Source organism: Corythoichthys intestinalis, chromosome 10, assembly GCF_030265065.1.
Source record: "Corythoichthys intestinalis isolate RoL2023-P3 chromosome 10, ASM3026506v1, whole genome shotgun sequence".
Lineage (NCBI taxonomy): Eukaryota > Metazoa > Chordata > Actinopteri > Syngnathiformes > Syngnathidae > Corythoichthys > Corythoichthys intestinalis.
This window is the reverse complement of record NC_080404.1, coordinates 28,459,747-28,486,952: the sequence shown is the minus strand read 5'-3', so window position 1 is coordinate 28,486,952 and position 27,206 is coordinate 28,459,747. Positions and strand designations below refer to the sequence as shown.

Here is a 27,206-nt window from a genome sequence, read left to right as displayed (position 1 = left end):
ATATTTTAGATCGATCCAAACAAAGAAAAATTGAAAAAAGTCGTTTAAAAGGGTAAATATATGAAAATGAAAATCTTGATTACTCCTTGATGTCTGCGATTTCTGCATCGCGATCTTTGTTATATGACCATGTTTCACTCATAAAATCCCCAAAAAATCCAGTTGTGGCCATTCACATCTGTGTTTTGACACTCAATGATACATGCTACATGGAGTTTTGGGATCGAAACAAGGTAAGTACGTGATAATATCTTGTTAAAATCATGGCGTCTTTAATTCTGCTCTCGTGTGCTCTCACCTCCAGTAACGGTTTTGCTGTTTGAAAAAAAAAAAAAAAAAAATTAAAATGCCCTCCTGTTCAAAAATGTTCTTCCCCCAGAAAATTGATATATTAAGCTTTCCAATGATGTATCACACGTGCATATCGGACAATTTTGAAATGAGGACAAATTGGGGGTCTTAGAGCGGAACTTCAAGTCACCTAAGTGTTTTTAGCCCTCTGTAATTTAAAATGCCCTTCACGCGCTCATGAAAATGAGCTCAATTCGCCTTATTTTACTCCCACAACAATTACTTCATATGTAAATAAAATGTTTGACTACTCAATAGTTTGGTTTCATTTCAGATTGTTTAAAACTACCAATTAAAAAAAATAGAAAAACAATGTTTAAAAAAACGTCATGAATCGAGATTGCACAATATGAAAAATAGAACTGTGATCATTTTTGGACCAGATCGCACAAACCTTGCCCAAAAAAATGTTCCTCTTTCAAGCTTGTGTAAGCTAGTCGTAATGGAACGCTCAAGCTTATTTGCTAGTAATAATTGTGCTTGCAACTTGTCACACTATTAGAACAAGCTAAGATGTTGTCACGCACCAAGAGTGTCCTATAAAGGTTTGTTTTAAACCTGGGTTTAATCAAATTCCAGAGGTACTTGCCAATGTCAAGTCATAGATTTGTCTCTGTAAGGCTATAGCAAAAGTCTAATTGATTAGCACTAATTGTTTATTATAATTTGTTTTTTGTTATTAGGATTTGTTGCAAAATTCTGGTTTGTTTGTGATTTTGAGTTCAGCTGATGCACAAATTATTTTTTGAATGAATAAATTGAACCGTTTTAAATAAAATGCTACCATAAATAAAATATACATTTTTTTGACTATGAATAGTTTGCACTGTACATAATATGTAATGTGCTCTGCATGGTTAAATTATTAAGAACAACTACCTTATTACAATGCAGAAATAACTTCAGAATAGTGGGAAAAACAGTCTTTGAATTGTCTTTGTAGTATTACTTGGACCTTAACTCATTGCCTGCCATTTACGACAATAGACATCCAAGTCATCAAAAAAATTGTGAGGACTGGCTACGAATGCTCATGTTTCAGGACCATTGATGACACTGTTAGCATTGGATGTATAGCACCGTCAATTGCAGCCAATTAGTTAAGATGGCTCTCAAAAATATAAAGTAAATGCACATACGGCTTTTCATAGGCATGGGATAGCAGAGTGATGGAAGATTCCAGTAGAGGTTCAACAGGCAGGCAAAGTTTCTTAAGAAAGTAGGATGGTAAATGTATTTACACGTTGCTGATCATCTTAAGGTTAGCAAGTCAACATAACGTAAAGTGTAAATAGCCCCCTAACACTAACCTAGGGGTTGGCAACCCAAAATGTTGAAAGAGCCATATTGGAGCAAAAAACAAATACGTCTGGAGCAGCAAAAATTTAAAAGCCTTAAATAAGCCTAATAATGAAGGCAACACATGCTGTATGTAACTGTATTAGCTATATTAGCCTACTATCAAAATGACTAAGTCAGCTAAAAATACATAATGAGCCTTCATAATTTAATGTTTATTTTCCCTGCAGTGCATCCAACGCACCACGTGACTGTTGTATAATGCCACCACCAAGTTTAACTTCATGAAAATATTGATGACTTGTTTAATTGCTTTTATCAAATCATAAAAATGCAATCAAAAAATCTGATTTTTTATGTCATTTTTATTTTGAGGTTTCAAAAAACAACAAAATGGAACGTGCCTAACATGTCTCCTATCTGGGCATGTCTTTGATTTTTTTTTTTTTTGTATTATCTCGGTTTTGCTTTTGAAGTCTGCAAATAGATGTTCTGATATGTTGATGAATGTCTCCTTCATGTACTCACCTTTTGTGAACGGTTTTCCAAGCTTTATTATCTCCCTGTGTAGGTACACTATCCACTCGCCCTCACTATCCCCTCGGGGGGCCTGCGCTTTACAGTGACATTTCGTCATACTCGCTATATGATTAGCCGAAGAGTCGAAATGCTCTCCAATAAAATGCCTGTTTAAAAATGGTCCGGTTGTTCTTGAATGCGTTCACTTAGAGGGCCTATTTAAAAATGTGTATGTAAAGCAGTACTTCTCAAATAGTGGGGCGGGCCCCCCCAGGGGGGCGCAGAGCGATGCTGGGGGTGGCGCATGTGACCTTGGGGAACATACTTTTTTGCCGTACTAGAATAAAGTGTAATTGCAAATCCACTCAGTGGGTGGCAGTGCCGCTCTCAGTTTCAGCGTGTGAAACCAAACAACCAAATTTTTTTTAACCAAACAAGAGCACACAGATAAGAGCACTGGAGATATGAAAAGCTAAGACAAGGAAATATGACGAAGCGTATGCAGCATTTGGCTTTTGGCTTTAACTTTTAGTACAGTGGGAGACGAGGAAAGACTGGTCTATTTACTTTGTCTAAAAATGTTCGAAGCGGACAGCAGGAATTATTTTTTTCAGTGAAAACGTGCCAACAATCCTCCCGCTTTGTCAGTGTTACATCAGTAAACTGGCGAGCACTGTCATATAATCATATAAGGTGGCATACCAAGTTGCTCAGGGCAAAATAACTCCACAACATAGGAAAGGAGCTGAACTTTTTGTTCTATTCATTTTTGTTTTTTCGGTCTAATTGTTTGGAATATTGTCCTCGTGAGTTAATGTTGCTAATCAATTTGAGTTTATTATTATTTATTGACTTTTTTAAATTGTATTTTTCAGTATCAAACGGTGAAATTGAGTGTATTTTTACAGTATGGATGAGTTTTTTTTTGTTTGTTTGTTTAAACTTGTTGAAAGTTGATCTATATTACTTTTGTTCTCTAATATCAAAAAGAACACAATGTTATGCAGAGGAATATTTTATATACAAATGATACTACTGTATATTTATAATGGTGGCAGAGAGTTAGGGGGGCGCGGAACGTTTATGTCTTCCTTGGGGGGGAGCATGACAGAAAATAATTGAGAAGCACTGATGTAAAGTGATTGATGATATCACACACATAGGCTAGGTTCATACTACAGGTCTTAATGCACGAATCTGATTTTTTCGTGTTTTTCCGACTCAAGTCGGGCATTAACTTGATGGTCTGAACGGGACAGGTCGCATAGAAGTGGACCATTTCAAATCCGATCTGAGTCACTTTCGTATGTGGTTCAAATCCAATCTGGGCCACATTTGTGTCCTCTTTTTGGAAATCAAAACATGATCACTCTGGAATGACATACAGCTGGCATGTGTAATTTGTTTTGATGCATCTGCGCATGCGGGTCTCTTTGCTGAACGCATCTCGGACTGCGAATTAGTGCGCATGCGTGATAGTTGAACGGTTTCAATGGACAAAGGCAGTCTGAACGGGCACGCCCAAAAAAGATATGACAAAAAATCGGATTTGTGCATTAAGACCTGTAGTATGAACCTAGCCATAGAGTATTATTAATAAATGCTAAAGTTATATAAAAGAGCAAACGTCTGCGCACACATCTGTTCCTCTCGAATGTGGGCCTTTCGGCCCTTGGGACATTTTGAGAAGAGAGTCCTGATGCTGTATTCTCCTGTCTTTAAGTAGTGGAAAATTTCCTCGTATAAATCCTCCATGGTTACAGAAAAAAAAAGAACCCAACAGTTCGTGCAAGCGTTATTGTGACCGACGATTCATTTTTAAACATTCATTTTATGGGAGATCATTTCGACTGTTCGGCCAGTCATATAGCTAGAATAACGGAATGTCACTTGCATCACTGTCAAGCGCAGTCAAGCGTGTGTCGCATGCTATGACGCAAATCTTTGTTGACAGAAATATTGAAATTTAATATTTATTGTACACATTTTTACAGCACTGCAAAACGTTAAGAATGTTTGTGTCATTTTGTCCTCCTACAGAAACCAAATAAAAACAAAAAATATATTTCCCTCAACCATTTTTCTCCATTTTCTAACATTTTTGAAAATGCTCCATGGAGCCACTAGGGCAGCGCTAAATAGCCGCATGCGGCTCTCAAAACACGGTTTGCCGACCCCCGACCTAACCCAATAACAATGAAACAATTTCTGGCTACACAGTACCACTGCTGCCATCCCAGACCCGCCGGCCCTCCAAAAATATATAAACATAAAAAAGAAGCCATGAACTCAACACTCTGGCGATCTGAACTCATATAGTAAATGAGTCGTCTGAATTCACCGAGGCTTTAAGTTTTGAGTCTATAGTGTTTGTAGGTACATCATTTCAAGTAAAACTAATGAAGACAGCGGCTTTGTTCTGTGCATAAGAGAGAGACATACTGTGGCAGCAGACCTCCCAGGTCCGCGCTGGGCCACGATAGCCCCTGAGACAGCCTTGATCCAGCTGTGCATCTCCTCTGGACTGTCGGCCTAAGAGATTAAGTTGAATTGTAAATCTCTGAAAGGCACTTTTAAAATACAATATATTGGGAATAATAGTGCGGGAGTATGTAATATGTAATGAGAATTAGAAGTTCAACTAGAGTTTTATAGGACCTTACCTGTATGTAAAATGTTCTCGACGTGGTGACAACCTCAAAAAGATTGTCCCTCATCATAATGTCACTGCAAAAAAACAAAAAAAAAGGCAAAGTTGTCACATCTTGAATGTGTTCCAATGAAAAAACTAACTTTACTTGTTCAATACCTTTGTTTGCACTCCTGCACTTTGTGAACTTCCTTTAGTGGGATCATCCTCAGGGGCTCCTTCTCCTGAAGGTGGGAAATGTTAAATAGAATTAATGGTTCTATTTGTAAGTGCATTGTTCTAAATACACGAGTCGATAATGAGACAGTCTTAAAGCAGACACAGAGTCTGTGTCCTCGAGGCCTGCCTTATCTCAGCACAATGGCTATGCATACGTGTGTGTGGATGTGCGTGTGTGCATGCAAGCAGCTTAAGCTGACAAGCGGGGACGGAGGCCGCAGGGGCACAAGGCATGACAGGACATGTGAAAGGAGACCGATGAAATTCCACTGACTGCAGATAAAACATGCCAGGACACAGAACTGTGTGTTTGCCATTTTGCCAGTCTCACACAGCAAAGCTGATTCTTATCTGGAAGTGTCACTGATTAAAAATAAAATACGAGATTCCCAAAGAGTGTGTTGGAAATAAATAGCATATTTACGAGATCGGACTTGAAGTAACTCATTGAGTTTTCCTCCAGGAGAAAATATCGCCGCTTCCAGTTCCTCATCTGGTGAAAGGAAAATGAGGTAGTTAGTAAATTCCACAAGGCTCATCACAGTTACTATTTGCAGGTTGCTTTACACTTTATAAGCTCAACAGATATTTCATTAGGGATACTATTAATTCAAGAGTTGTATTGGGGGGGGGGGGTCTCCCACTTCATTATGTATGACAGCTTTTTACATTGAAGTGCAGTGCTGGAAAAAATGTCAGCAACAGCAATGTATGTATTATATCGTAACATTAGAAACACTTGACACGATCAAAAACCAAACACAAAAAGAAATATGGTTCAATTAAAAGTAGAGATAAGAAAATCCAAAAGATTCTCATTTGTATTTTCTTGTAAATTTCAATAAGCAAGTGATCATTATGTAGGCGATCTAAAATTAATACTTCTTAGAAAATAGAAAAATACTTTTTTTTTAACAACACCCATATCTTTGACATACATGTGTGTTACAGTGTTGTTGTACCTAAGAATGCATCAGCATTTCTAAACAGAGCACAATGAGGTAGCTTGCTTAGCACCATTAGATTAAGTAGTTCTTTTCTGGCTTAAGAATGCACACCCAGTTCCCACCGTACAAACTGTGTTTTTCGTTCAAATATTTACAGTAATTATATTATTACTGCTGACAGCACAGCTTAATGTCACCAACCAAAAACAAACATAACTCCTACTATAATTGAAGACCCCCCCCCCCCGTAGTGTTAAATGTGCATGCTGACCAGTTTCCCGAGGCAAGGAAATTGTCATATTTTCACAAGTCATGCGACTCGACACTCCACACAGAACAATCAGCGATTGAATGACAACACTACAATATAATAGTACCTTGGCTTATGAGTTCAGTTCATTTCGTAAGCAGGGTACATATCAAATCACTATTCCCAATTAAACAAGTTGAAATTTAGTCATACTACTGAGGTATTTACTAGTATGTGTATGACTCAAACTCACTACGGCGCCTTGCTTGACACAGTAGCCCGACTTGATGACCGTGTGGTCCTGGGCCGGTCTCCCCAGAAAATAAGGCAGCTGGCTGTGCGACCGATGCATGGCCTCGCGCTCTGCTCGCTCTGCCCCGTCGCTGCCTTCATGCTGTAAAAGGTTGCGAAAGACCGTGTGAGCTCATGGGAAAAGAGTAGGTGGGATGGAGGGTGCACGTCTGCAAAAAGGTGGGAGCCAAGGACTTTTTGGGGTTTAAATTTGGGCCAAGAAGTATAAAAATAAATGACACCGTCAACTCATCAGTAATGTGCATCACCGATTATAGGAATGGAGAAGAATTGTATCCTTGTACATCGTGTTTTTTTCTTTTCCCTTAAGCAAATAAGCACAAATCAATTCCACCTACAGGACTGGAATGGAATAACATTGCCCTTGCAAGTATGACTTTACTCAGTCTAACAGGTTTGACAAATATATTGACTAGGCTGCAGCTATCGATTATTTTAGTAGTCGATTAATCGATGAACTAGTTAGTCCGAATAATCGATTAATCGGATAGGGAACATAGAAAATTAAAATATCTGAGCTAAGCCTTAAACGGTATAAAAAATAAGTAAATGAGGATTTAAGTACAACAAAAGAACAATTGGCTAACTTACATAGCAAAAGTCCGCTAGCTTAAATGCTATAAAATGCAAAAGTTTTTTATTTAAAAAAAATTTTTTTTTACAATGCTCCTAACAAATGGTTCAAACAAATATTCCCACAAAAAAAACAAACAAAAAACAGCTAAATATACCAATAAACTAAATAACGAATGCATTAAAAAACATAAGCTCTGACAAAAACCTAGCTTATGTTGTTCTTAACAGGGAGCAGCTGGATTCAGCCATGTGAAATGAGTTATTTCATATTCACTGTCGCTACTAGAGGGCAGTGTATCCACTCAAATCAATAAAAATAAATGAAAACACTTTCAAAACAAACTATTAGAATGCCACCTTAATTCGGCGAAAGATGTCATTACAATCTTTTTTCCTAATCGAATTACTCGAGTTAATCGTTGCAGCACGAATATTGTCATTTGTGCTCTACTGTGCACATCATATTAGTTAAATTTATTTATCTGCTGTTAAACCTAAGTTAAAAACAGAAGATGACTCATTGTTTTGTCCATGAAACTTTGAAAATAGTCATCTTGGGTTTTCCAGATTGTGGAAATGTTGTCACTCAAAAGTTGTTTACTGGCATGGCGCCTCCTTTATAACACCCGAGTGGGATGTGTTTACCTGCGTCTGGGTCACAATTGGAACCCCTCCGATGATTTCAGTCTTATAGGACACTTGTTTCTTAGGTCCCACGGTATCCAGCAAAGACTTGTGGTTTTCCGAATTCTGATGGCTGTCTGAGATTTTTGGTACCTAAGGGGGGAAAAAATATGACCCAATGAAGTAATGTTGAATTTTTCCGAGCGAAGTTAGAAAGGGTGTTTAAAGCAAACAACATCTGCGCACGGAGTCTCTAAGTGTTTTATCAATGCCATTCTGATATGTGAAGGCATTGCGGCAAAAAAAAAAAAAAAAACAGCCTTTTATGCTTGGACTTGACTCAACTACACACAATCATCCTGTTAGTCATGCTAACTCACTACCATCTTTTTCCCCTCAAGGAATAAAGGGCATTTCCCTCTTAAAGTGACTTGACGGAAAAAAGCTTAATCTAAAGTGAGAGAAAGTAAGTGCGTTGTCATGCAATAGTCTTTAGTAGGCATACCGTAATCTTGGTGGCTTTATTGAGTGCGTTGACCCAGTCCACTAGGTCCTGCTGGTCATTGGCCTGCAGGAAGACTTTTCTCATCCCAGCATTAATGACTAATGGAGCCAAACACAAAGGTACGAAAACCCAGGGTTAAGAATTTGTATTGAAGTCTAGTAGTCCAGAAGAGGCGGTAATGTCAAATAAAATTGCTCCATGATTGAGGTCTCAGGATCTCTGCTATTAAAAGATCTTCCTTCAGAGAACGAATCTGTTCAACCAAGCGAATCTTCTGATTATTTCTGAAAATGTGCAAGTTGGCAAGTTCTTCTCTGTTTGGCCTAAAACAGTCTCTCTGCTCATAAATGAAAATGAAATTAAAATCCACAGCAACTATCAAGCAATCATTAGACTGTCTGAAACCAAAAAGGCTCAACACTGTAACCATAGGAAAATACAGTATACAGTAAGTAGGTCACATAATTTCCAGGGTATATGTGCTTCTTCTGCATCACTTGCTGAGGCCAGTCTTTTTAAATCAATGTTTCAATAAAGCCAAGGAAAATGGACTTCCTTTGGTCACATTCGGATTCATACAACACCAAGTGCATTTTTCAAATGCATTATGAAATACGTATGGACAAATTATTCTCTTTGATACTATAGCACCTAAAGTCGTCTATAAAAAAGTTTTTTTTTGTAAACCTATGCATGAGGCTGCACAATTCAGCTGCTTCATTATGCAACAGCCTACTTCTCAGCATGACAGGAGCAAACAAACAAACAAACAAACAAACAAAAAATGGTATTCAAAACACCTTTTCACAGAGCAGCTTTGGTATTTTTATTTCAGAGAGCGATTAGCAAGGACAGCATAGTATTTAGGACATCCTGTCTCAGTTTTGTTCATTTCCATAAGCACTGAGGATGGGCGCAGTGAAACCTTTACTTTCTTCTAAATGTGGCGTCTGTGTCAACATCTGGTCAGGTAATTGTGCACGAGTGAGACCTCGCTCTTCCACTTTCCCCCACTTTGCCGTAAATAATCGCGTGAACTGAGCTGCACTCTGTCGCCCTGTGAATTAGAAGCGCTCTACGGACAGATGTGGGAGTATCCCGGTGTGAGTCATCGCCACAGACTGAAATGTGTGCTGGGAAACGTAGACCCCGACAGCAGTCGGATGGTGTGTCAGCACTGGATACAATGCCACACTGTCCGGTCCGGTTTTTCTCTTTTTTGTTTTGTTTTGTTAAAAGCCACCTGCAAATATGACCTGTGCTTGCCTTATAGTACGCAGTCAGACACGGAGCGTTTGGCATCACTGCTGGGGTGTACACAGGAAGAGGCGGAGCGGCAGGACCCATTGATGTATGCAAAAACATGTGGCCTACAAATGGCGTGCTTAAAAATAACCTCCTGACATCTGTGAATCAGGTTCCGATTTGAGTGGTGACATCCTGTTCAAGGCTCAGTGAAGCGCACACACACATTCCCATAAGTTAACTTCTTGTCACAGAAGAGCATTTCCTGCGATTGAAGCATTCGAAAGAGGAGGATGATAAACAATAACAGGGACAAGAGCCTGAAACAAAGTGGTTTGGTAAAGAACACAATTACATCTTAATAATGATTCCTCATTGGCTTTTGGCAGCGTGAGTAGCATAAGCGTGATTAAAGCAATTAAACTATGCTGCGTGCTAAAGCCAGCTCAGGAAACTAAATCTTAGAATTTATCTTTGCTTGCCTGTCAACTAATTCCCTTTAGTTGACGATTAGACACAGTCTCTAGCAGTTTCTTCGGAGGAAACCTGGGAAAAATGACCACAATGAACTGCTTTAAGCAGCAAGTTCAAGTTCAAACAACAACTGCCCAGTTTCCCAAACATCTCGTCAATCAAGAGACATGATAAGCACACTCTAAGTGCGTGCTACTTGCTAACTCGATACCTACAGGCAACAAGAAGAACACAATTGATTAATCAGCCCTGATACGAAAACAAAAATTAAGACTCCCAGGATCGACGCATATACATCCTTAGAATATGCCTACCAAATTAATTTCTGATCCATTCACGAATATCTGTGGAGGATCCATATTAATTAGTGTCCACACAAAGATGAAGAACAATGACAACAAAGCAAGTGAGATCTGAAGCTCTCCCTCTGGGTGATTATATGTATTCCAGACTGATATTATGTTATTGATATTCTGGACATTTATCATTTTTAAGGGTGGGACTTTAACATATTAATTACAGTATTTTCTGACTATAAAGGCAGTTTCAAACTAGCAGCGACCTAGTATGAAGAGTTCAGCTGCAACCCATTCATTGTGTTTGTGGGCGGGCACTTCCCTGGCGAAAGTGAGCGGTGGGTGGCTGTTTTGGCCGGAACGGCAAGTTTGAATAAATTTACAAAATTTGAAAAACTTTTTTTTCTGTATTGGATTGCGAATCTGTATCAGCTTATGCTCAAAATCAGGTGACTCGGTCTCGGGTGCAAAAATACGCGATCGGGACATCCCTAATCAAGGTTAATTAATTATAAAGCGTCTAATTAATTAATTAGATCTTTTTTAAGTCCCACTGCTAGTTCTTTTATTTCAGAGTTTTTCTTGGAATGAGAAAATTTTCCGAGTAGCAATTTATTATAGGTATGAGTCTTTAGACTTGGATTACAATGCTCCTGCTATATGCAATGATAAAAATTTTAAATTCCTCGCCAGATAGCTCCACTCATCTGTCTAATATACTCAATTCCTATTCGTTATTAAATGGACAAAATCTCTTGGAGTACAGAATTAGTACGGATATTTTTGAATGGCATGTACGGCCCCGTCTTCTCTTTTTTGAATTGAGCTTTTTTTTCGCCATAAGCTAGCAGGTGTTTTGTTTTCTTTAAAGCAGTCAAACTACAATGTCATTGTGCTCATCCAACACAGTGATTAGCACTCAAATATCTTGCAAAAGTAGCATTACAGATCTGTCCATTTCACACATTTTAACTGGTCCCAGTCTGAAATTAGGAAACTTCCAAATGGCAAACATGCGTGTAAAATGGCCTTCTAAAAAATGCTGATTTACTGTATCATTTCAGGCATATCTCTAAAGACGATTTCAACTTGTTATAGACATGCATACTAAATTTCCAATTACTAAGTGAAAATGACAGTGAATTGTGGAAAAAAATGAGTTGTTGTTTTTTTTGTCAAAGGCACATAACAGAAATGTTAATAAAACTTTTGGGAACAGTTTTAAATTGTGTCTATACTTTAAAAATAAGTCTCCTGAAGGCGTGGGGTTGGTGATGCGTCCCCTCCTGCCATCCCTGAAGGCCGGTTGATGGGCGCGCGGGTGGCCCAGGGGACCACCCTGGGTCCCGGGGTGGGGACGGTGGCTCCTTTGCTAGGCGGCGGGATGTGGTAGGGCATGCTCGGGTTGGGGGTTCTGGTGCCGGGATTGGCGATGCGGCGGCGTAGGGTTGGTCGCCAATGGGCTTACACTCATAAGAGATTCACACGATCACTGGGTTCTAGATCACAGAACTGATTTGTGTACACTCTACCCCTTTCAATCACTTAGCTTATAGTCTTATAGACACCCCCACCCCCATTCTCCTCTTTCACTGGCCAATAGGCCCCCACATGGTGTAAACCGGAAATACATCTCGCTGACGATAGCACCAGCATATTAGTAACTAGTTTAGATGTTCAATGTATTTCTTGTTGTTGTTTGTGTATGTTTCTTTTCTTTCTTCTCTTGTATTTCTTTTCTTCTGTCCCCCCATAATCCCTTCCTGTTCGCTGCTTTGTCATAATAAAAAGGTATTTTGAATGATCACAATAGGAGTATGTCAGACTCTCAATGTGAAACATTAAAACTGTTCAGAATCCGGGCACTTAGACTTCCATTCTCTGTGTCAAACAGGACAGGTTTAAAAAATAAATAAATAAATAAAATAAAATAAAATAAAAATAAGTCTCCTTTAACTTCCCATATCTGATATGTCATTCTTCAGATAGAAATCTGTTCAGAGTGAACAGCGCCTAATCTGGTTGCAGCGTCGTACTGCACTCCTTTTTAGTTCAATTGCTTTCGCATACTAGGGCTATTATGAGTATCAATTGATGTTGCTCCGGGACCCAAAAAAAAAAAAAAATGCAGTAAAAGGAGTTTTCTTTTCGGTTTTTTTTCGTCACACGGTGTTAATGGCAATACTTGGCCACCTCTAACAACTAAGATGCTGCACAGCCATTGTTTTGTGTTGACTATAAACACTCTAGGTGCCCTTGTGTTACTTCTCTCAATCCCATAGTCATATCAGCAATTTATTAGAAGATCTCAAAGTATAAGGATAGTAACTTTCTTACCAAAGCAGAACTCTGCCTTTGGTCTCAGCTTAGTGGCATCGCTGACCTAGAGGAGAACACAGACTTGTAATTTGTTGACTTACTAGTAAATCAAATCGTAATGGACAAAATCTCATGTTAGTTTCCCTCCATCCATTCTTTCTTGTTCTGTAATACATGTCCTCATCAAGGTTGTGGTTGTGTGAGAGACTGGGGCCATTCCAGATGACTTTGGGCAAGACACTAGATTGATTGCTACCCTATTGCGAGCATTTAGAGACAAACATCGATTCATTTTGACCTGTGTCATTCTGGTAAGGGGTAGGCTGGAGTCAAAACCAGCTAACTCAGAATCATATTCTCACCTATGAGCAATTTAGGGTTCTCACTAGAGGTGGGAATCTTTGGGCACCTAACGATTCAATTGCGATTACGATTCAGAGGCTCCGATTCGATTATAAATCGATTATTGACCACCTCCCCCCGGCTTTTAATGTGTTGTACATTAGTTCCAAAAATTTTCAAAAATCCTGTCAGGCTAAACCAAACTTATATTTCATAATCAAGTTAACTGTTAAAATCAGTTAACTGTTAAAATCAGTAAATTAAATACTGTCCCCATAAAGTCCCCATTCTGAATCAGCAGCTTTAAACTACATTCAATTAATTTAATGATGTGAATGAACCGTTAAAATTGTTATAATTGCTATCGTTATTCCATAATTTCCCTTCTGTCTACGTTCGACATGTCAAAGTTTTAAAACTGTTTCTTCATTTAAAGATAGATTCAAGTCAAGATTTTGCCGATTTAGGTGTATTTTTGATAAAACGTTATTTAGGTTCGCTACAACAGAGCCTTCCAGAGAAGTCTATTGCTTTAAGATGGCGGCTGTTTACAACGCGGCAACTACTAAGCGGCAAGTCTGTCATTTTGCATCTACTTCTCTTTATATGTTTTTGCGCCGGCGTAGTCTGTCATTTTCCATCTAGTTCTACATATATGTGATATCTATTATAGTCGTACAGTATGTGTCCGTTTCTTTGTAGCAACTAGCAACTGGGCATTGTTTGAAGCAGCTGTCAGCCGCAGTCAGGTATTATTGTTTTTTTTTTTTTTTTTATCTAGCAGCATGAGTTCTACATGATATTTACTCTGGGTCCGTTCCTCATTGTGTCCCGAAGACCGAGCTGACAGTGTTTAATTCTGCTTTACCTGGTATAATTCAATAATCGGAATTTGGATGTTTGTGAATCGTTCTCGAATCTTCCACGGCCGAATCGCGAATAATCTAAGAATCGCAAATTTCGCACGCCTCTAGTTCTCATTGTAACATAACAAACAGTTTTAGAATCAAAGATGAAACCTGTAAAGGCAAATGAACCCAGAACCTTGGGATTGTGAGGCAGACGAGCTAACCACTAGGTCACCCTAATGTCCCACATCAGTGAGTGTCACAAGACACTTTGGCTTACCTTGGAAATGTAAGTAAGCTTTAGGGAGCCAACGCAGTCCGTGCCGACCGGAAGATTCTGTGGAATAATGGAAAAAAAAATCAAAGAAAGTTAATAATCATCCATGAAAAAAAAAGTTGGATGGCAGGCTTCTTTTTTTAGCTGAGCCAAAGTTCTGGGATACTGACTTTAACCTCATTAAAATTTAATCCTTTGCATTCTATAAAAAGAAAGCGAGCCAGTGAATTATTCAAAATTTCTCCGGCGCTACACCAACTTTGAATACTTCATGCAACAACGGAGCATTTACACATGCAGCCACGTTAATGCGGCGTGGCGACAGTCAAATTGCAGATGGAGCGACCAATGCTGAGATAGGACAGATTGCCTCTCTTGACTTATTGTAAGTGATGTTTTGACCTGCTAGTAAAACACTGTCGTCTTGCAGTCTACCAGCACTTCTATATAGCCTGATAACAACTGATAATGTAAGAAGGGTGCGCCTCAAATACAATCCTGATGGTATGTGCTAAGCTAACGTTAACTCACCCAGTGCCCTACGGTTACCTGCGGGTTGTCCATGAACCACACCAGACTGCCCTGCTGTGTGTCCAGGATGAAGTAGCGGCGCAAGAACTTGCCGCTGCTCTCGTGCTCTTCGATGTCCAGGAAGCCACAGATGCGGTTCTGCCGGTCCACATAAGGCATGGCGCCGCCGGGACATTCCCTGGCCTGCCCGGGCCAAAAGAGCTGGTGAATGGATGAATGAGCAGGGAGAAGAAAAGTAAAGAGAAATTCCTGAGAGGAAAAGAGAGAAAAAAATACAAAGATGAAGAACTGTCCTTGCTTTGGCTGTATTTCTTTCAGGTTCTTCCACAATATTTTGCTGCGATTTGACGGAAAGAGTGTAATGTGCTGCCAGATCACGTGACCCAAAACAAAACCTGCCCCACCCACTTTCTCCCCCTGTCTTTTTACACAGCACGTCCCTGTTTTTCTTCCCTAGTAACACATGCGCGCACACACTCTGTCACATTCTATTCCATCTCCTCCACCCACCCTGGCTTGCTCTTTCTGCTTTTTCACTTGGTTTCTATCTGCCTCTCCTTTTTTCACCCCCATTCTCACTATCCCCTCCCAAATGTTCTCTCATCTGATTTGGCAAGCCTCCGGCCAGCCCACTCTGTCTCCTCCCCCTCCCTTCTAAAGCTGAGCACCCACTCGAGCATGGTCAAAAGGATGACGAGGAGAGGGGGAAAAAAAAGGAAAAAAAAAACCTGGCCAAGTGAGTTAACCCCTGCGGGAGCTGAGGTAGAGGAAGGCACCGAGCACAATTTGTCCTGCAGACATATGACATACACCTGAATCCTACACCACACTAAAGCAAACTACATTGGTGTATACAGTGGAAACCCATATAAATTGCACAAATTCAAGTTTGACCTACATTCTTTGGAGGAAAAAAGGCCTCTCTCACCCTACAGAAATACAGAGTGGTACCTCTACACATTAATTTAATTCGTTCCACGACCTGGTTTGTATGTCGAAATAGTCGTATGTCGAGCGGGATTTTCCCATTAGAACACATTATAATTCGATTAATTCGCTCCATAGCCCAAAAACCTAGCTATATCCTTCATAAATACTGCTGGTTCAATTACAAACAGCAATTACACCTTGTAAAACAAACAAATTATGTACACAATTTGTAATAATAATAATAATTTTGTAATAGATCGGGTTCTAATGTGGCGGTTGTGTTTTGCATGTTGTTCCTGAACGCACTCTGTGACTGACGACAGAGTGAGAGAGGAGTGTTAGTTTTTACTTTCACTTTTCATGTTCTGTTGTTTTCGTCAGCTGCTGCGGACAGTAGCCGTGTTGTGTTGCGTTGCACAAGTTCTGAAATAAATGATTAAAAACCTAACTTGTGCCCCTTTCCCACTAAAACTAGTGGGTCAACGCGTTTTTTCCAAGCCGATGCAACCCACTAGCAATTGGCATTTGGCAACTTTCCCATTGACAAAAAAAAAAAAAAAAAGCCGTGTCTTTTTTTTTTTTTTTTTCCCACCCGTCTAACCTCCCCACCCCACCTCAGCCGTGCGTAAGGTTACGTGACGTCACCACGCTAAGATGCGCGTCGACACAAGTGCGATTGAATTCATTCAGTTCAAGGAAGTAAACAATGCAGAGCAACATGGAAGCCTCCTTTCCGTTTGTGTTCTCTGTTTTCATGCTTTTTACTGCTCTCAAAATGGTCGAAATTGTTATGACGCATCACTAAAGAGCCTACGTCACCCCGTAGATTAGGGTGTTGACTGTTTACCCGGGGTTTTGCTTTCACACTGCATGACGATCAGAGCCGAGGTGATTTTAACGCGGGTCGCTTGGCGGGTTGATTGACACGGGTCGAGGCGCGTCGCTGCACCTTTCCCACTGCCACCAAAAGCCGATTGTTAGTGGGTTGACACAGGTTTTTTGGCCAGTGGGAAAAGGGTAAAAGCTGACGACTTCCTTGCCGATGTTACACAATAATAATTTTCAACCTAACTCAAAAGGACTGACGAATGGAGTTTGAAGGAGGACCGTCGAGATCGTAGTCATATATCGGCCGTATGTTCGAGCCAATTCACTGCCACACACATCACGCTCATATTTTTCTATCATTTCCATTTTAATTTAAATTAGGGCTGTCAAACGATTAAAATTTTTAATTGAGTTAATTACAGCTTAAGAATTAATTAATCGTAATTAATCGCAATTAATCCCAATTCAAACCATCTCTAAAATATGCCATATTTTTCTGTAAATTATTGTTGGAATGGAAAGATAAGACACAAGACGGATATATACATACAACATACGGTACATAAGTGCTGTATTTGTTTATTATAACAATAAATCCACAAATGGTATTATTAACATTCTTTCTGTTTAAGTGATCCATGGATAGTAAGACTTGTAGTTCATAAAAGAGAATTGTTATAGTTACAAGTTATAGTAATTTTATATTAAAACCCCTCTTCATATTTTTGTTTTAATAAAATTTGTACAATTTTCAATCAAAAGTAGAGTTAATATAATAATAATAAGAATAAAAATAACAATAACAATAATAAGAATTGAGTGACCAAACTGAGTAATGCCAGTTCACTTTGCATTGTTGTTTAGCTGTGTGAGAATAGGGCCTCATTATTACAGACTGAAGTGCTTTTCTTTTTGTGAACATTATTTTTTTTGAGAGATAGCAATATTATTTTTGTTGTGCTTTCACTAAATGATACTTCTGTTTGTTGTGAAGGAGTTGCAGAAGCGTATGCCAATAAACAGCGCAGCCCAAAGAACGCCTGTGTCCACTCGCCTTTATAACAGATATATCTCTGAGCATATCTTACCCAAAATACAACAAGAGACACATAATTGCCACTAAAAGAAAGCAAACTTACCGAAATATGTGTGGAGCACAAAGCAACAGCATAAACGTCTCACAACTACTAATTCTCCCACTATTAGAAGGAATTACATTAGTATGGAACGGCGCTGCGCTGCCCCCAAGCGGCCGGTGGCATTCTCTTCACTCTTAATGTCCATAAACGGCCTCATTGAAATCTGTTTGAGGCAATGCGAGAGCGGCTCATTCAGTGCATGCGTTAATTGCGTCAAATATTTTAACGTGATTAATTTAAAAAATTAATTAACGCCCGTTAATGCAATAATTTTGACAGCCCTAATTTAAATGCTAAGCGTCACCTTTTTCCTGTTTTCACCACCTGCACGAACCTTCTTTGGACCATGTTGATTTCTATCACAAGAAAATCTGACGTACGTCCGTCTTGCGGGAAAACAATGACATTGCGACGCTGTCATAAATTGTCGTATTTCGATATGTCGAGACAAATGACGAGTCAAATTTTATGTCGGATGTTGAAATGATTGTATGTCGATGGGATTGTTTGTCCAGGTACCACTGTATCTGAGTTTTGGAAACTGACTGATGGGTTCCCGAATTGAGTTTTTGGTCTATTTTGTTGATAAAACAGCACAACTTTAGATAAATTATATACTTCATAACCCCACATAGACCCTCATATCTTTAGTTTTGTTTGCCACTTCAAACTGACTTACAAAAAAAAAAAAAAGTATCGGAAACTAGACGTGCCGATTACCGGTTTCAAGGTGTAAAGTGGTATGAAAACTTCAAGGTTTCAAAAAAAAAAAAAAAAAAAATTCTGTCATACCGTCCCTAAGGTATTAGCAATTTTTTTATGTCCCAAAAATGCATGGAGAAATCCCTCGCTCGCAGCTGCAAGGATCAACCCTCCTCCACCGGTTGTTTCCCAGTGTCAGCAAGTCAGCTGTGCTACATGATGGCTGAAGGAGGTGAAACTCCTGAACTTTTTCCCCCCATCGAAGAAAACAAAATTGCTGGTATGGGAATACTTCGGCTTCAGAAAAGTTACAGATGGCCGCGGCTTACAGGAGGAGGGCCAACCGACATGTAAAACATGTTTGCGGAGAGTGGCTGCCGAGGAGGCAGTACTCCTAATATGATTTCGCATTCATACAAAACTAAACGTGAGTAAACACTGTCATGAACATTTCCCACCAGCTACGAGAGTTAATTCCAGCATGTTTAGTGTGTCTAGCGGTGGTAAAACAAAAATTCTCTCAGGCAACTGCGTTGAGAAAGAGAGTGCGTGTATAATGTAAACATGATACGAGTCATACACACGTGCTTTTTATGGCAAATAATTCCATTATTTTTGTTCTGATGGTAATAGTGTTAAGCTGTGGCTGTTGGTTTAGGCTCACCTAAAAGATTTATTTTTATTTGGAATAATATTTTTTACTCAACATTATACTTCTGGTTCAATGAAAACCCATATATCTCAAAGTAACATATTTTAGAGCTGTAACTGCAATACCGTGATACCGAGATATTTTGGCTTAAGGTTATCATAGCGTCAGAATATACTGGCACATGCCCATTGGAAACTGACTAATCGGTTCCCCATCAATTGAGTTTTTGGTCTATTTTATTGATAAAACAACACAACTTTAGATAAATGATATACTTCATAACCCCGCATAGCTCCTCAGCTCTTTAGGTTTGTTTGCTACTCGGAGTAGTCCTTCCTCCAATTGCCTGACAAGTTTCAGTTAAAATTATGCACCAATGATTTATTTCATTTTTTTTCATAACAAGCATATATGTCAAGTAGAGCATTTGTCATATTTTTAATGACAATATCTGAAAAAACGGGATTTGATAGTTAAAAAAAAAAACAAAAACAAACAAAAAAAATAGACCAGTTCTCAATTTACCACCCAAAAAGCAGCCGTCAGACTTAACAAAAATTGTGTTCCCGATGTAATTTCACAGGTAGAACTAAAAGAGTTACAACACCATGTTTTCATGTGATGTCTTTTGTTTGTAAGCATAGCGTTACTGTAAGCATACTGTGGCTTCAGCCTGTTTAAGTTGCTGGACTACGCGAGTTAGAAGGCTTCTCGGAATGAAACATAGATAAAGACGCTCTTTCTCCACCGCATTACGAGCGCTGTGCGGGCGGGTAAGGATAACAAAAGGCCCGGTTGTTGTGCAACATGGAGTCCGGAGCGCTTAGAGCATCTCAGTTAGCCGCGACGTGGACTTGAATGGTCTCACATGCACATACGCACAGTCAGGAAAGGATAACCACTAAGCACAGACACAAACACTAATTGTTGTGTGACTGTGAGAGATGCTTGTTATGTTGAGGCTGAAAATTAGGTGCTGAGCCCAGGTTTACTGTCAGAAAATACTCATTAAACCCCACCCCCTCTCCAAGTAAGTCCAATATTACTCATAAAAAGTTAGATATAAACCTTTTAGTTGAACATAATTCAACCAATGAGACCTTCTATGACTTTTTCAGTTTTTCAACATTTCTGGTAAAACATTTACTGAGCATATTTGTGACACTACTTTCAGTGGCCATTTTCCTCAGAGAACATAATTTTTTAAAACCTCACAATGACAAGGTACTACAGATTAGAAATCGAAAAGGGATGGAACATTTCTGGAACATCACGAGAGGCTCTGATAAATTTCCAAATGAAGTAAAAGGGATTTTGGAACCTTCCATGTGAATATTAAAATGTATGTAGATAAACAGAGAATAAAAGGATTTAAATGAAACATTTGATAAATTTAGAAGCAGACATGAATGTTTCCTTACCCACATTTCGGGTCATTAAAGCACATTAATTGTTCAATTTGTTTTTACTTTACTCAGCTAGCTTGTACTTTAAATTTTGGCTGATAACAGGAGTGGAAATAACTACAGAAATCTTAAGAATATTTGTTGAGAGGTTATCCATATACTTCATAATGATATTGACGGGGCAGATTTGAACTTCACTGTGCCACGCCTTCAAGTAGAGGGTCATCCAACAATCCGCTTCAGTTATTCGCAGTCGGTCGCAGAGACACATGCAGCGATCCAACGCCGGATTTATGTTGAAAAAGTACGAAAGCTGTACCGCATTCAATTAGGAAGTATTGTCTCAGGAGTGATTTGTTCGAGGATTCGAGGTAATTATTATATTTTTCGTTTTTTCACAAAAATTTTCAACGTAAAAAGCTCGTTGTCAGGCTGCCGCCACATTGTCTATCAAACTTGCATCTTCTTCAACATATTTCCGTAAAATAAATTCTAACTGCACGTTTTTTTTTTTTTTTTTTTTTTTGCCTTAAAGCAAGAATCAAGACTGTTTTACTTCCATTTCTATAAAAAGAATTCAGGGATTTAAGCATTTATTCACAAGAATTTTCACCGGAAAAGCTCTGTTCACATATGGCAGCCGCCACATTGACTGACAGACTAGCATTGTACTTCGACATATTTACGTAAAATAAATGAGAACTGCACTTTTTTTTTTTTTTTTTGCTTCTAACCAAGAATCGAGATTGTTTTATGTCCATATCTATAAAGAATTCACGGTTTTAAGCATTTATTCACAAGAATTTTCAACGGAAAAACTCGGTTTACATATGGCCGCCCCCACATTGACTGACAGACTAGCATCGTACTTCGACATATTCACGTAAAATAAATGCTAACTGCACGTTTTTTTTTGGCTTTTAACCAAGGATCGAGTGTTTAATGTCCATACCTATAAAGAATTCGGGGATTTAAGCATTTATTCACAGGAATCTTCAACGAAAAAAGCTCTTTGTCTCTGATTTCACTCGGTCAGTTTTGACGGCCACGGCAACAATGCAGGCCCCCAATTAATCGGCCCCGCGCCCCGTGTCACGTCAAGATCTTTAGGAAGTCTATGGGTTAACATTTCTAGTATGAAAAACTAAGTTAAAAAAATGTATGTAAAACCATCATCAGAAAAAAATGAATAATCGATTAATATATTCAGAGAATAATTCAATTATATTAATTAATTGCTGCACCTTTATGTCCTTTAATATTTTTAAAATCTAAAAAATATTTTTGCATCAGAATCCATGGAAAGTATCCACCTTTGAAAATTTCTGCAACTTTGGAACCCTACTGTTTATTAATTTCCAAATGTCAAGATCTCAATTTTAAGCCAATTCTAATTGAAGCGGTCAACGTATTCAAACAAACACTTGTGGAATTTGCCGCTAACCTCTTTGTTAGATCACGGCAAGTTACGGCAACATTATGGAAACATAAATATTTGGACATTTACATTTAAAAAATCTATGGGCGGTCAAGTTAAGTGCATTTAAAGTTCAGCATGAAATTTCATCTGCACGTTTAGAGCGATGTCTATTGAAGAAAACCAGGCTTTCTGGTTAGCAAGCATGACATGAAATTCAAAAGCAGACGTTTACAAGAGAAGAGGAGGGAGGTCTTCTTGTGGGAGTTATTGCGGAGGGAGGGGTACTTGGATATGAAGCCAACATTTGCTACGGCAGGGCTTTTGTGTCCGGCGTCACGTGGCGGCCAACTGGTCACGCAGGGACAGTGGTGGGTCATTAAAAAAAAAAGGACACGAGCCAGCTGGGCACCTCGGCAGAGTCAATATTTTCATTTAGACCGTCATCTTGAGCCCCTGTTGTAAGGAACAGCTGCTGTGGTGCATTAGCTTGCGTGTTATTTGTGGGGTGTGGTCGGGTAGGTTTGAGACCCACTGCAGGCCAAACGGTAAGGAGAAAGCTCTGTTGAGGTGTCCTTGAGCAAGGTGTGCAAGCATTATTCAACAGTTTCCACAGGAATTTACTTTTGAAACTATATTCATATGTGATCCGGCACACCAAAATAAGCCACAGTGACCCATTTTTCCAAAATGGAGATTTCAGTGTCATCAGAAGGAGAATAACCTCATCTTTCCAATGGAATATAAAAATAAACCATTTCCTTCACTTGTCCTAAGCAAACAGGTAGCATCACACAGCAGACGTTCCACCCAGGGGAGAAACGCCTGATTCTCGTTAACACACTTGATAGGGCATCCGATTTCTGAGCCTATAGCCCGCCCCTCCTGAGCCGAGTGTTTCAATTCCGGTATATTTCCTTATTTACATTGTGAGGACAATATTTTTGAGCAATACACATAGGTTGTCTGTGCCAGTGAGTGGAAAATCTTGGATGGAAAATGGAAATCTTGGATGAAATTTTCAACAAAGTATTGAACAGGCATGCAAACTTGCCACCTTTCGGCAAAATTTCACCATTTTGAAATCAAAATGGGTCAATCTTCTGAATCACGTAGATCCGAGGAGGAAAAAAATGGGGGGGGGGGGGGGGGGTTTCAACGAGCGAGTGAAACCGTTAACTTCAAAACCGTAGTCCATGCTCATTGCTCAAAGCTACACTCTAGTCCTATGACCTACACCTACAGTAAGCCTGTCGCAATATCCAATAATTCCATTTATCGCACGGTAAATAAAAATGAAGGCGATAATTTTTCCGCTGTGATTTATCGCCTCGCATGCACCTGACGTGCTGTTAAAAGGTCGGCTTCCTTGTTACCAACTACACAAAATGCATTTTAGTTTTGTTTTTAGATTAGTGCAGTTTAAGTTTAGTGCAGGTGGAGAAAAAAAAGAAAAGGTGACGCTTACCATTGAAATGAAGATGTGAATGATAGCAAAATATAAGCATGGTGTGTGCATCCATGAACTGGGTCGTAGAATGTTGATCTCGGCCGGTGGTCCCCCTCCGTTCGCCAGCTTTTATAAGTTAAGGTGACAGTTCTTATTGTGGTAACATCGCCTAAGAAATCGCCAGCTTCGTCAGGTTTCAAATAATTTATTCCATCAACTCGCCGAGTGGCCACTGCTGTTGATGCCAGGATCGAAACAGAAAGTAAAATAGCGCTCTCCTGCTCACAATCAGCCCCGTGGTGCGTTCAGGTACAGCAAAAAAAGTCCGCCACATTAGAAGCCGATTCGTTACATTGTTACAGGTACTGTACTGTATTATTGTTATTATTGCTATTAATATATTATTTTTATTCTGACCTTTTTTCATATTGTATTTGTTTTGCTCTTTGTAATTGCTATTTGCAATAGTAACAGCAGTATTTATTAAGGATGTAGTGTGGGTTTTTGGGCTGTGGAACGAATTATTGGAATTATAATGTATTCTTATGGGAAAATCCTGCTCGACCTACGACCATTTCGACTTACAAACAAGCTCCTGGAACGAATTAACTTCGTATGTAGAGGGACCACTGTATTACACATGGAACGCCAAAGCAGAAGCTATGAGGGGAAACATTTTCATTTGCCTAGATGCTTAAATTATTAAGTGTAATTTCATTTTTCTTAAAAAACACATTTTATTTCTTCTGTGTTTCTGTGCAGTATTAATATTGTTGTCTTTTACTTAAAAGATGCATGGTCTATTGTTTTTAGTTGTGATTTCCTAAAAAGTATTTTTGAATTTAAGAGTAAACATTTATTGCGTTTAAATGGGTGTACATGATCTATTAATATATACTGTATTCTCACAGTGTTATTGTAAATTTTTTTTTTTTTTTTAATTGGGGGGGTGCAATAATATCGCATATCGCAATAATTTATGAAATAAATTATCGCACACTAAAATTTGTTATCGCGACAGGCCTACCTACACCTATCACCGCCACTCTCTTCTCATGACAACAAATGACTGAAAATAGTGAGAGACGGGAGCACAGTTATCACCAATCAGCAATGAGGAGGCCGAACCCCTCTCCATTCCCAGGTTCTCGCCCGGACCCGTTGGAAATTGCGGCAAGGTAAGGGATTAATGTAAAAAATTGTTAACTTTTTAAAGCTAAAAGTTTGAGTGATGGCCTATAATAGTCTTCATAAATCATTCGATCGTGTCGTTCGATCAATTCCTGCGCTTGTAATTGTGTCTATAACACAAGTATTCGCTTAACTTCTTGATAACTGACTTCAGATAGTCCTCGATATTTCACCGCCTCGTAGAGCGCAGTTACTCGAGGTACCGCTAACTGCGGAGGGGCTAACTAGCGCCTTTCACAAAGGGCTTTGCTAGTAAAGTTAGCGAACGTCAGTTGGGATTTGAATTGTCGCCAGTTGGCGTTGTGACGAGTTATTTAAGGCCCCTTTTTAAAGCGCTTGTTAACGATTAAAAATAAATAAATAAATAAATCATGAGCAATGAGGTAAGGAGTGATGAACTAGTGCCTTCCATACAAGTAATGTTCAGGGCTTTGTTAGTAAAGTTCTGAATGGTCACCAGTTATTTTTGACAACGAGTTACTTAAGGCCCCTCTAAACTCTCCGATAATTACAGAAAGGGAAGAGTTTTGCCTTGTTGTGGAGGTAGTTTCATTTGTTTAACCATCGAGAGTTTATCAAACCGTTACAGGTCACATTTGAAAGTACCCCCATTCCCGCGCTGTTCATACACACCCCTGTCCATAAAACAGCCTACAGGTGTACTTCTGTTTATCCAGTATGATGCCCTATCCATCGAAGTTAAGGACCATGGGACTAATTGCTTTGGTTGAATGTAAATAAAGTTATGATCACTACAGTTAATGCTTTTTGAAGACTTAATTTTTGTATTCTATCCATCCATCCATCCATCTATCTCTCTCTCTATCACATAATAGTTAAGTGAATGGAATTTATACTAGAGGTGCATGATAATTATCGGTCCGATAATAGGAATTATGACGTCATCCCAATAACTCCACTAACATAATTATCGGCCCTATTAGTAATATTTTTGGCACGGTGTCGGATTGGGATTTGTGCGTTTGTTTCCACTCCTGTTTTTCCAGTATGCAAAGTTTTGTTACTGTCTTAGGTGCCCAAAGATTCCCAGCTCTACTAACCAGTTTGCATGCCTGATTGAAGGAAACTTTCCAGATCCAGAAAATCCCTCAATTTAAACTAATTCAGCGTGTTTGCATGCACACCTTGATCGAGGAAAGAGACGTGTTAGCATGCCTACCAACAGGTTATGGGAACGTACTAGAGCTGTCCCGACTAGTCGACATAGTCGACGTCATCGATGACGTAAATCCGTCGACGAGCACAACATCCCGTCGACGGTTAATGAAGGGTTAAAAAAAATATGCGTGGAAAGTTAGAATGTCGGATGCTCTGTTTGCAAGCGGGGAAAGCGGCACAAAGCCAAAAAAAGCGCACCAGAGTGTCCAAAACATTGCCTTATTTCAAAGAAACAAAGGAGAGTACACTCTTCTGTCCTGTCTCTTCAATGCCAAGCTTGGCTGCACGTCGGCCGTGAATAAACACCTCAAGCGCCTTCACGCAGTTTGTAATTTTTTTTTTTCATTTTTTGTACACCAGAGGGTGCTGTCGCCTTACTAAATAATAATGTTTCATTGACAATGGGCCTATTAGTATTGTTCTTAATGCTAATTGAAAGGTTTATTTCATGTTATGGTTTATTTTATGGTATAGAAAATTATATAAGGTTAAAAGTTCATAAATATATACAGTATATACAGTGATTGCACTCAAGGGAGAGATTGTCAATGATAAGGTAATAAATTAAGGTATAGGCAATTCATATAGGCAAATCATTGATATATAAATAAGGTTTAAAAGGAAAAAGGTGAAAAGTTTTTGTTAATTTCTAATTGTGTTGCTTTATTTGTGTGCACCGTAGCTCTTACAGTGTGTTTACATCAAGGATGGAATAAAAGTTGTAAACCATCAGTTTAAGAGACCATCTTTTCAATCGGGATGCTACCCTAATTAATTCTATCAGCATTTGAACTCATTGTTTATTTGTGATTTATTATTGTTATTTACGTGTTTATTTGTACTTTAATAAATAATTTGAGTGTTCCAATATGTTTTTTGTGAATTGATAAGCGTCAACAAAAATTTCATTGCTAAATTAATAATAATAAAATTTTAAAAATTATTATTAGATTAGTCGACTAATTGTAAAAATAGTCGGCTGACTAATCGGGAGAAAATTAGTCGTTTGGGACAGCCCTAGAACGTACTGATCGCTATTCTCTTCAATTGTGTTGAGTCTTCTGTTAGCCATTTCCTCTGTCCCTCCTGTGATGACATTAATAATCGCTAACTAAATCACCAACAACAACTCAAGTGGTCACAATCGTGGCATCCGTAGCTAACAGTGAAGATACACGTACACCGAGACCAGATCCGGAACTGTGGCTGGAGGAGGAGGGGTGGCGAAAACCAGAAGCCAAGGGTTTCCGAAACGCGGTGCCAGTCCAGGCTAGCAACAAGCACATTGGTGAGACTATACATTCAACAAAATTAGGAAAAGAATTCAAGAGTAGACATACTGAGGAAAAATATATTGTATGTTTCAGCCATTACATGACTTGAATTTATTCAAATCACTTTTAAAATTCATTGTGGGACAGTGTAATTAATTAACAAAAACCAAGGGGTCTTGATTGATAAGCTGATTCATCAATTTATTCATGTCCAAAACTTTACCTTTATGTCATTCCAATTATTTTACCACCACCAAAGTCATTTTCATGTTGGTAAATGGAGAGAAAAAACTTATATAGCGCTTTATTTACATTGTTACAATGCCCAAAGTGCTTTACATTAGCACAAATTTACCCTTTCACGCACACATTCACACACCAATGTTCTTGAGGCCTAAATAACATCGTTCTCAAATTCCCTTTGAGCTGCTGCCTTTACCTAGTGAATTTGTGT

General features: G+C 38.9%; 1 protein-coding gene across 9 annotated transcripts in view; it reads right to left on the bottom strand.

Moving 5' to 3' along the window:
- LOC130922757 (pleckstrin homology domain-containing family A member 1-like) overlaps window positions 1–27,206 on the bottom strand; it is a 40,841-nt gene that overhangs the window by 7,914 nt on the left and 5,721 nt on the right. For 5 of the 9 annotated variants that reach the window (XM_057847738.1, XM_057847737.1, XM_057847741.1 and 2 more), the window contains exons 2-11: window positions 14,585–14,833; window positions 14,057–14,113; window positions 12,605–12,650; window positions 8,253–8,350; window positions 7,769–7,900; window positions 6,489–6,629; window positions 5,463–5,531; window positions 4,979–5,043; window positions 4,833–4,896; window positions 4,612–4,701 (exon numbers count right to left, since the gene is read on the bottom strand). In XM_057847738.1, coding sequence (XP_057703721.1) covers window positions 4,612–4,701; window positions 4,833–4,896; window positions 4,979–5,043; window positions 5,463–5,531; window positions 6,489–6,629; window positions 7,769–7,900; window positions 8,253–8,350; window positions 12,605–12,650; window positions 14,057–14,113; window positions 14,585–14,743 — 921 coding nt within the window. In that variant the 5' untranslated portion in view covers window positions 14,744–14,833. Of the gene's footprint in view, window positions 1–4,611; window positions 4,702–4,832; window positions 4,897–4,978; window positions 5,044–5,462; window positions 5,532–6,488; window positions 6,630–7,768; window positions 7,901–8,252; window positions 8,351–12,604; window positions 12,651–14,056; window positions 14,114–14,584; window positions 15,007–27,206 lie in introns of those variants that run through there. The other 4 variants (XM_057847740.1, XM_057847743.1, XM_057847739.1 and 1 more) reach the window with 3 other exon arrangements.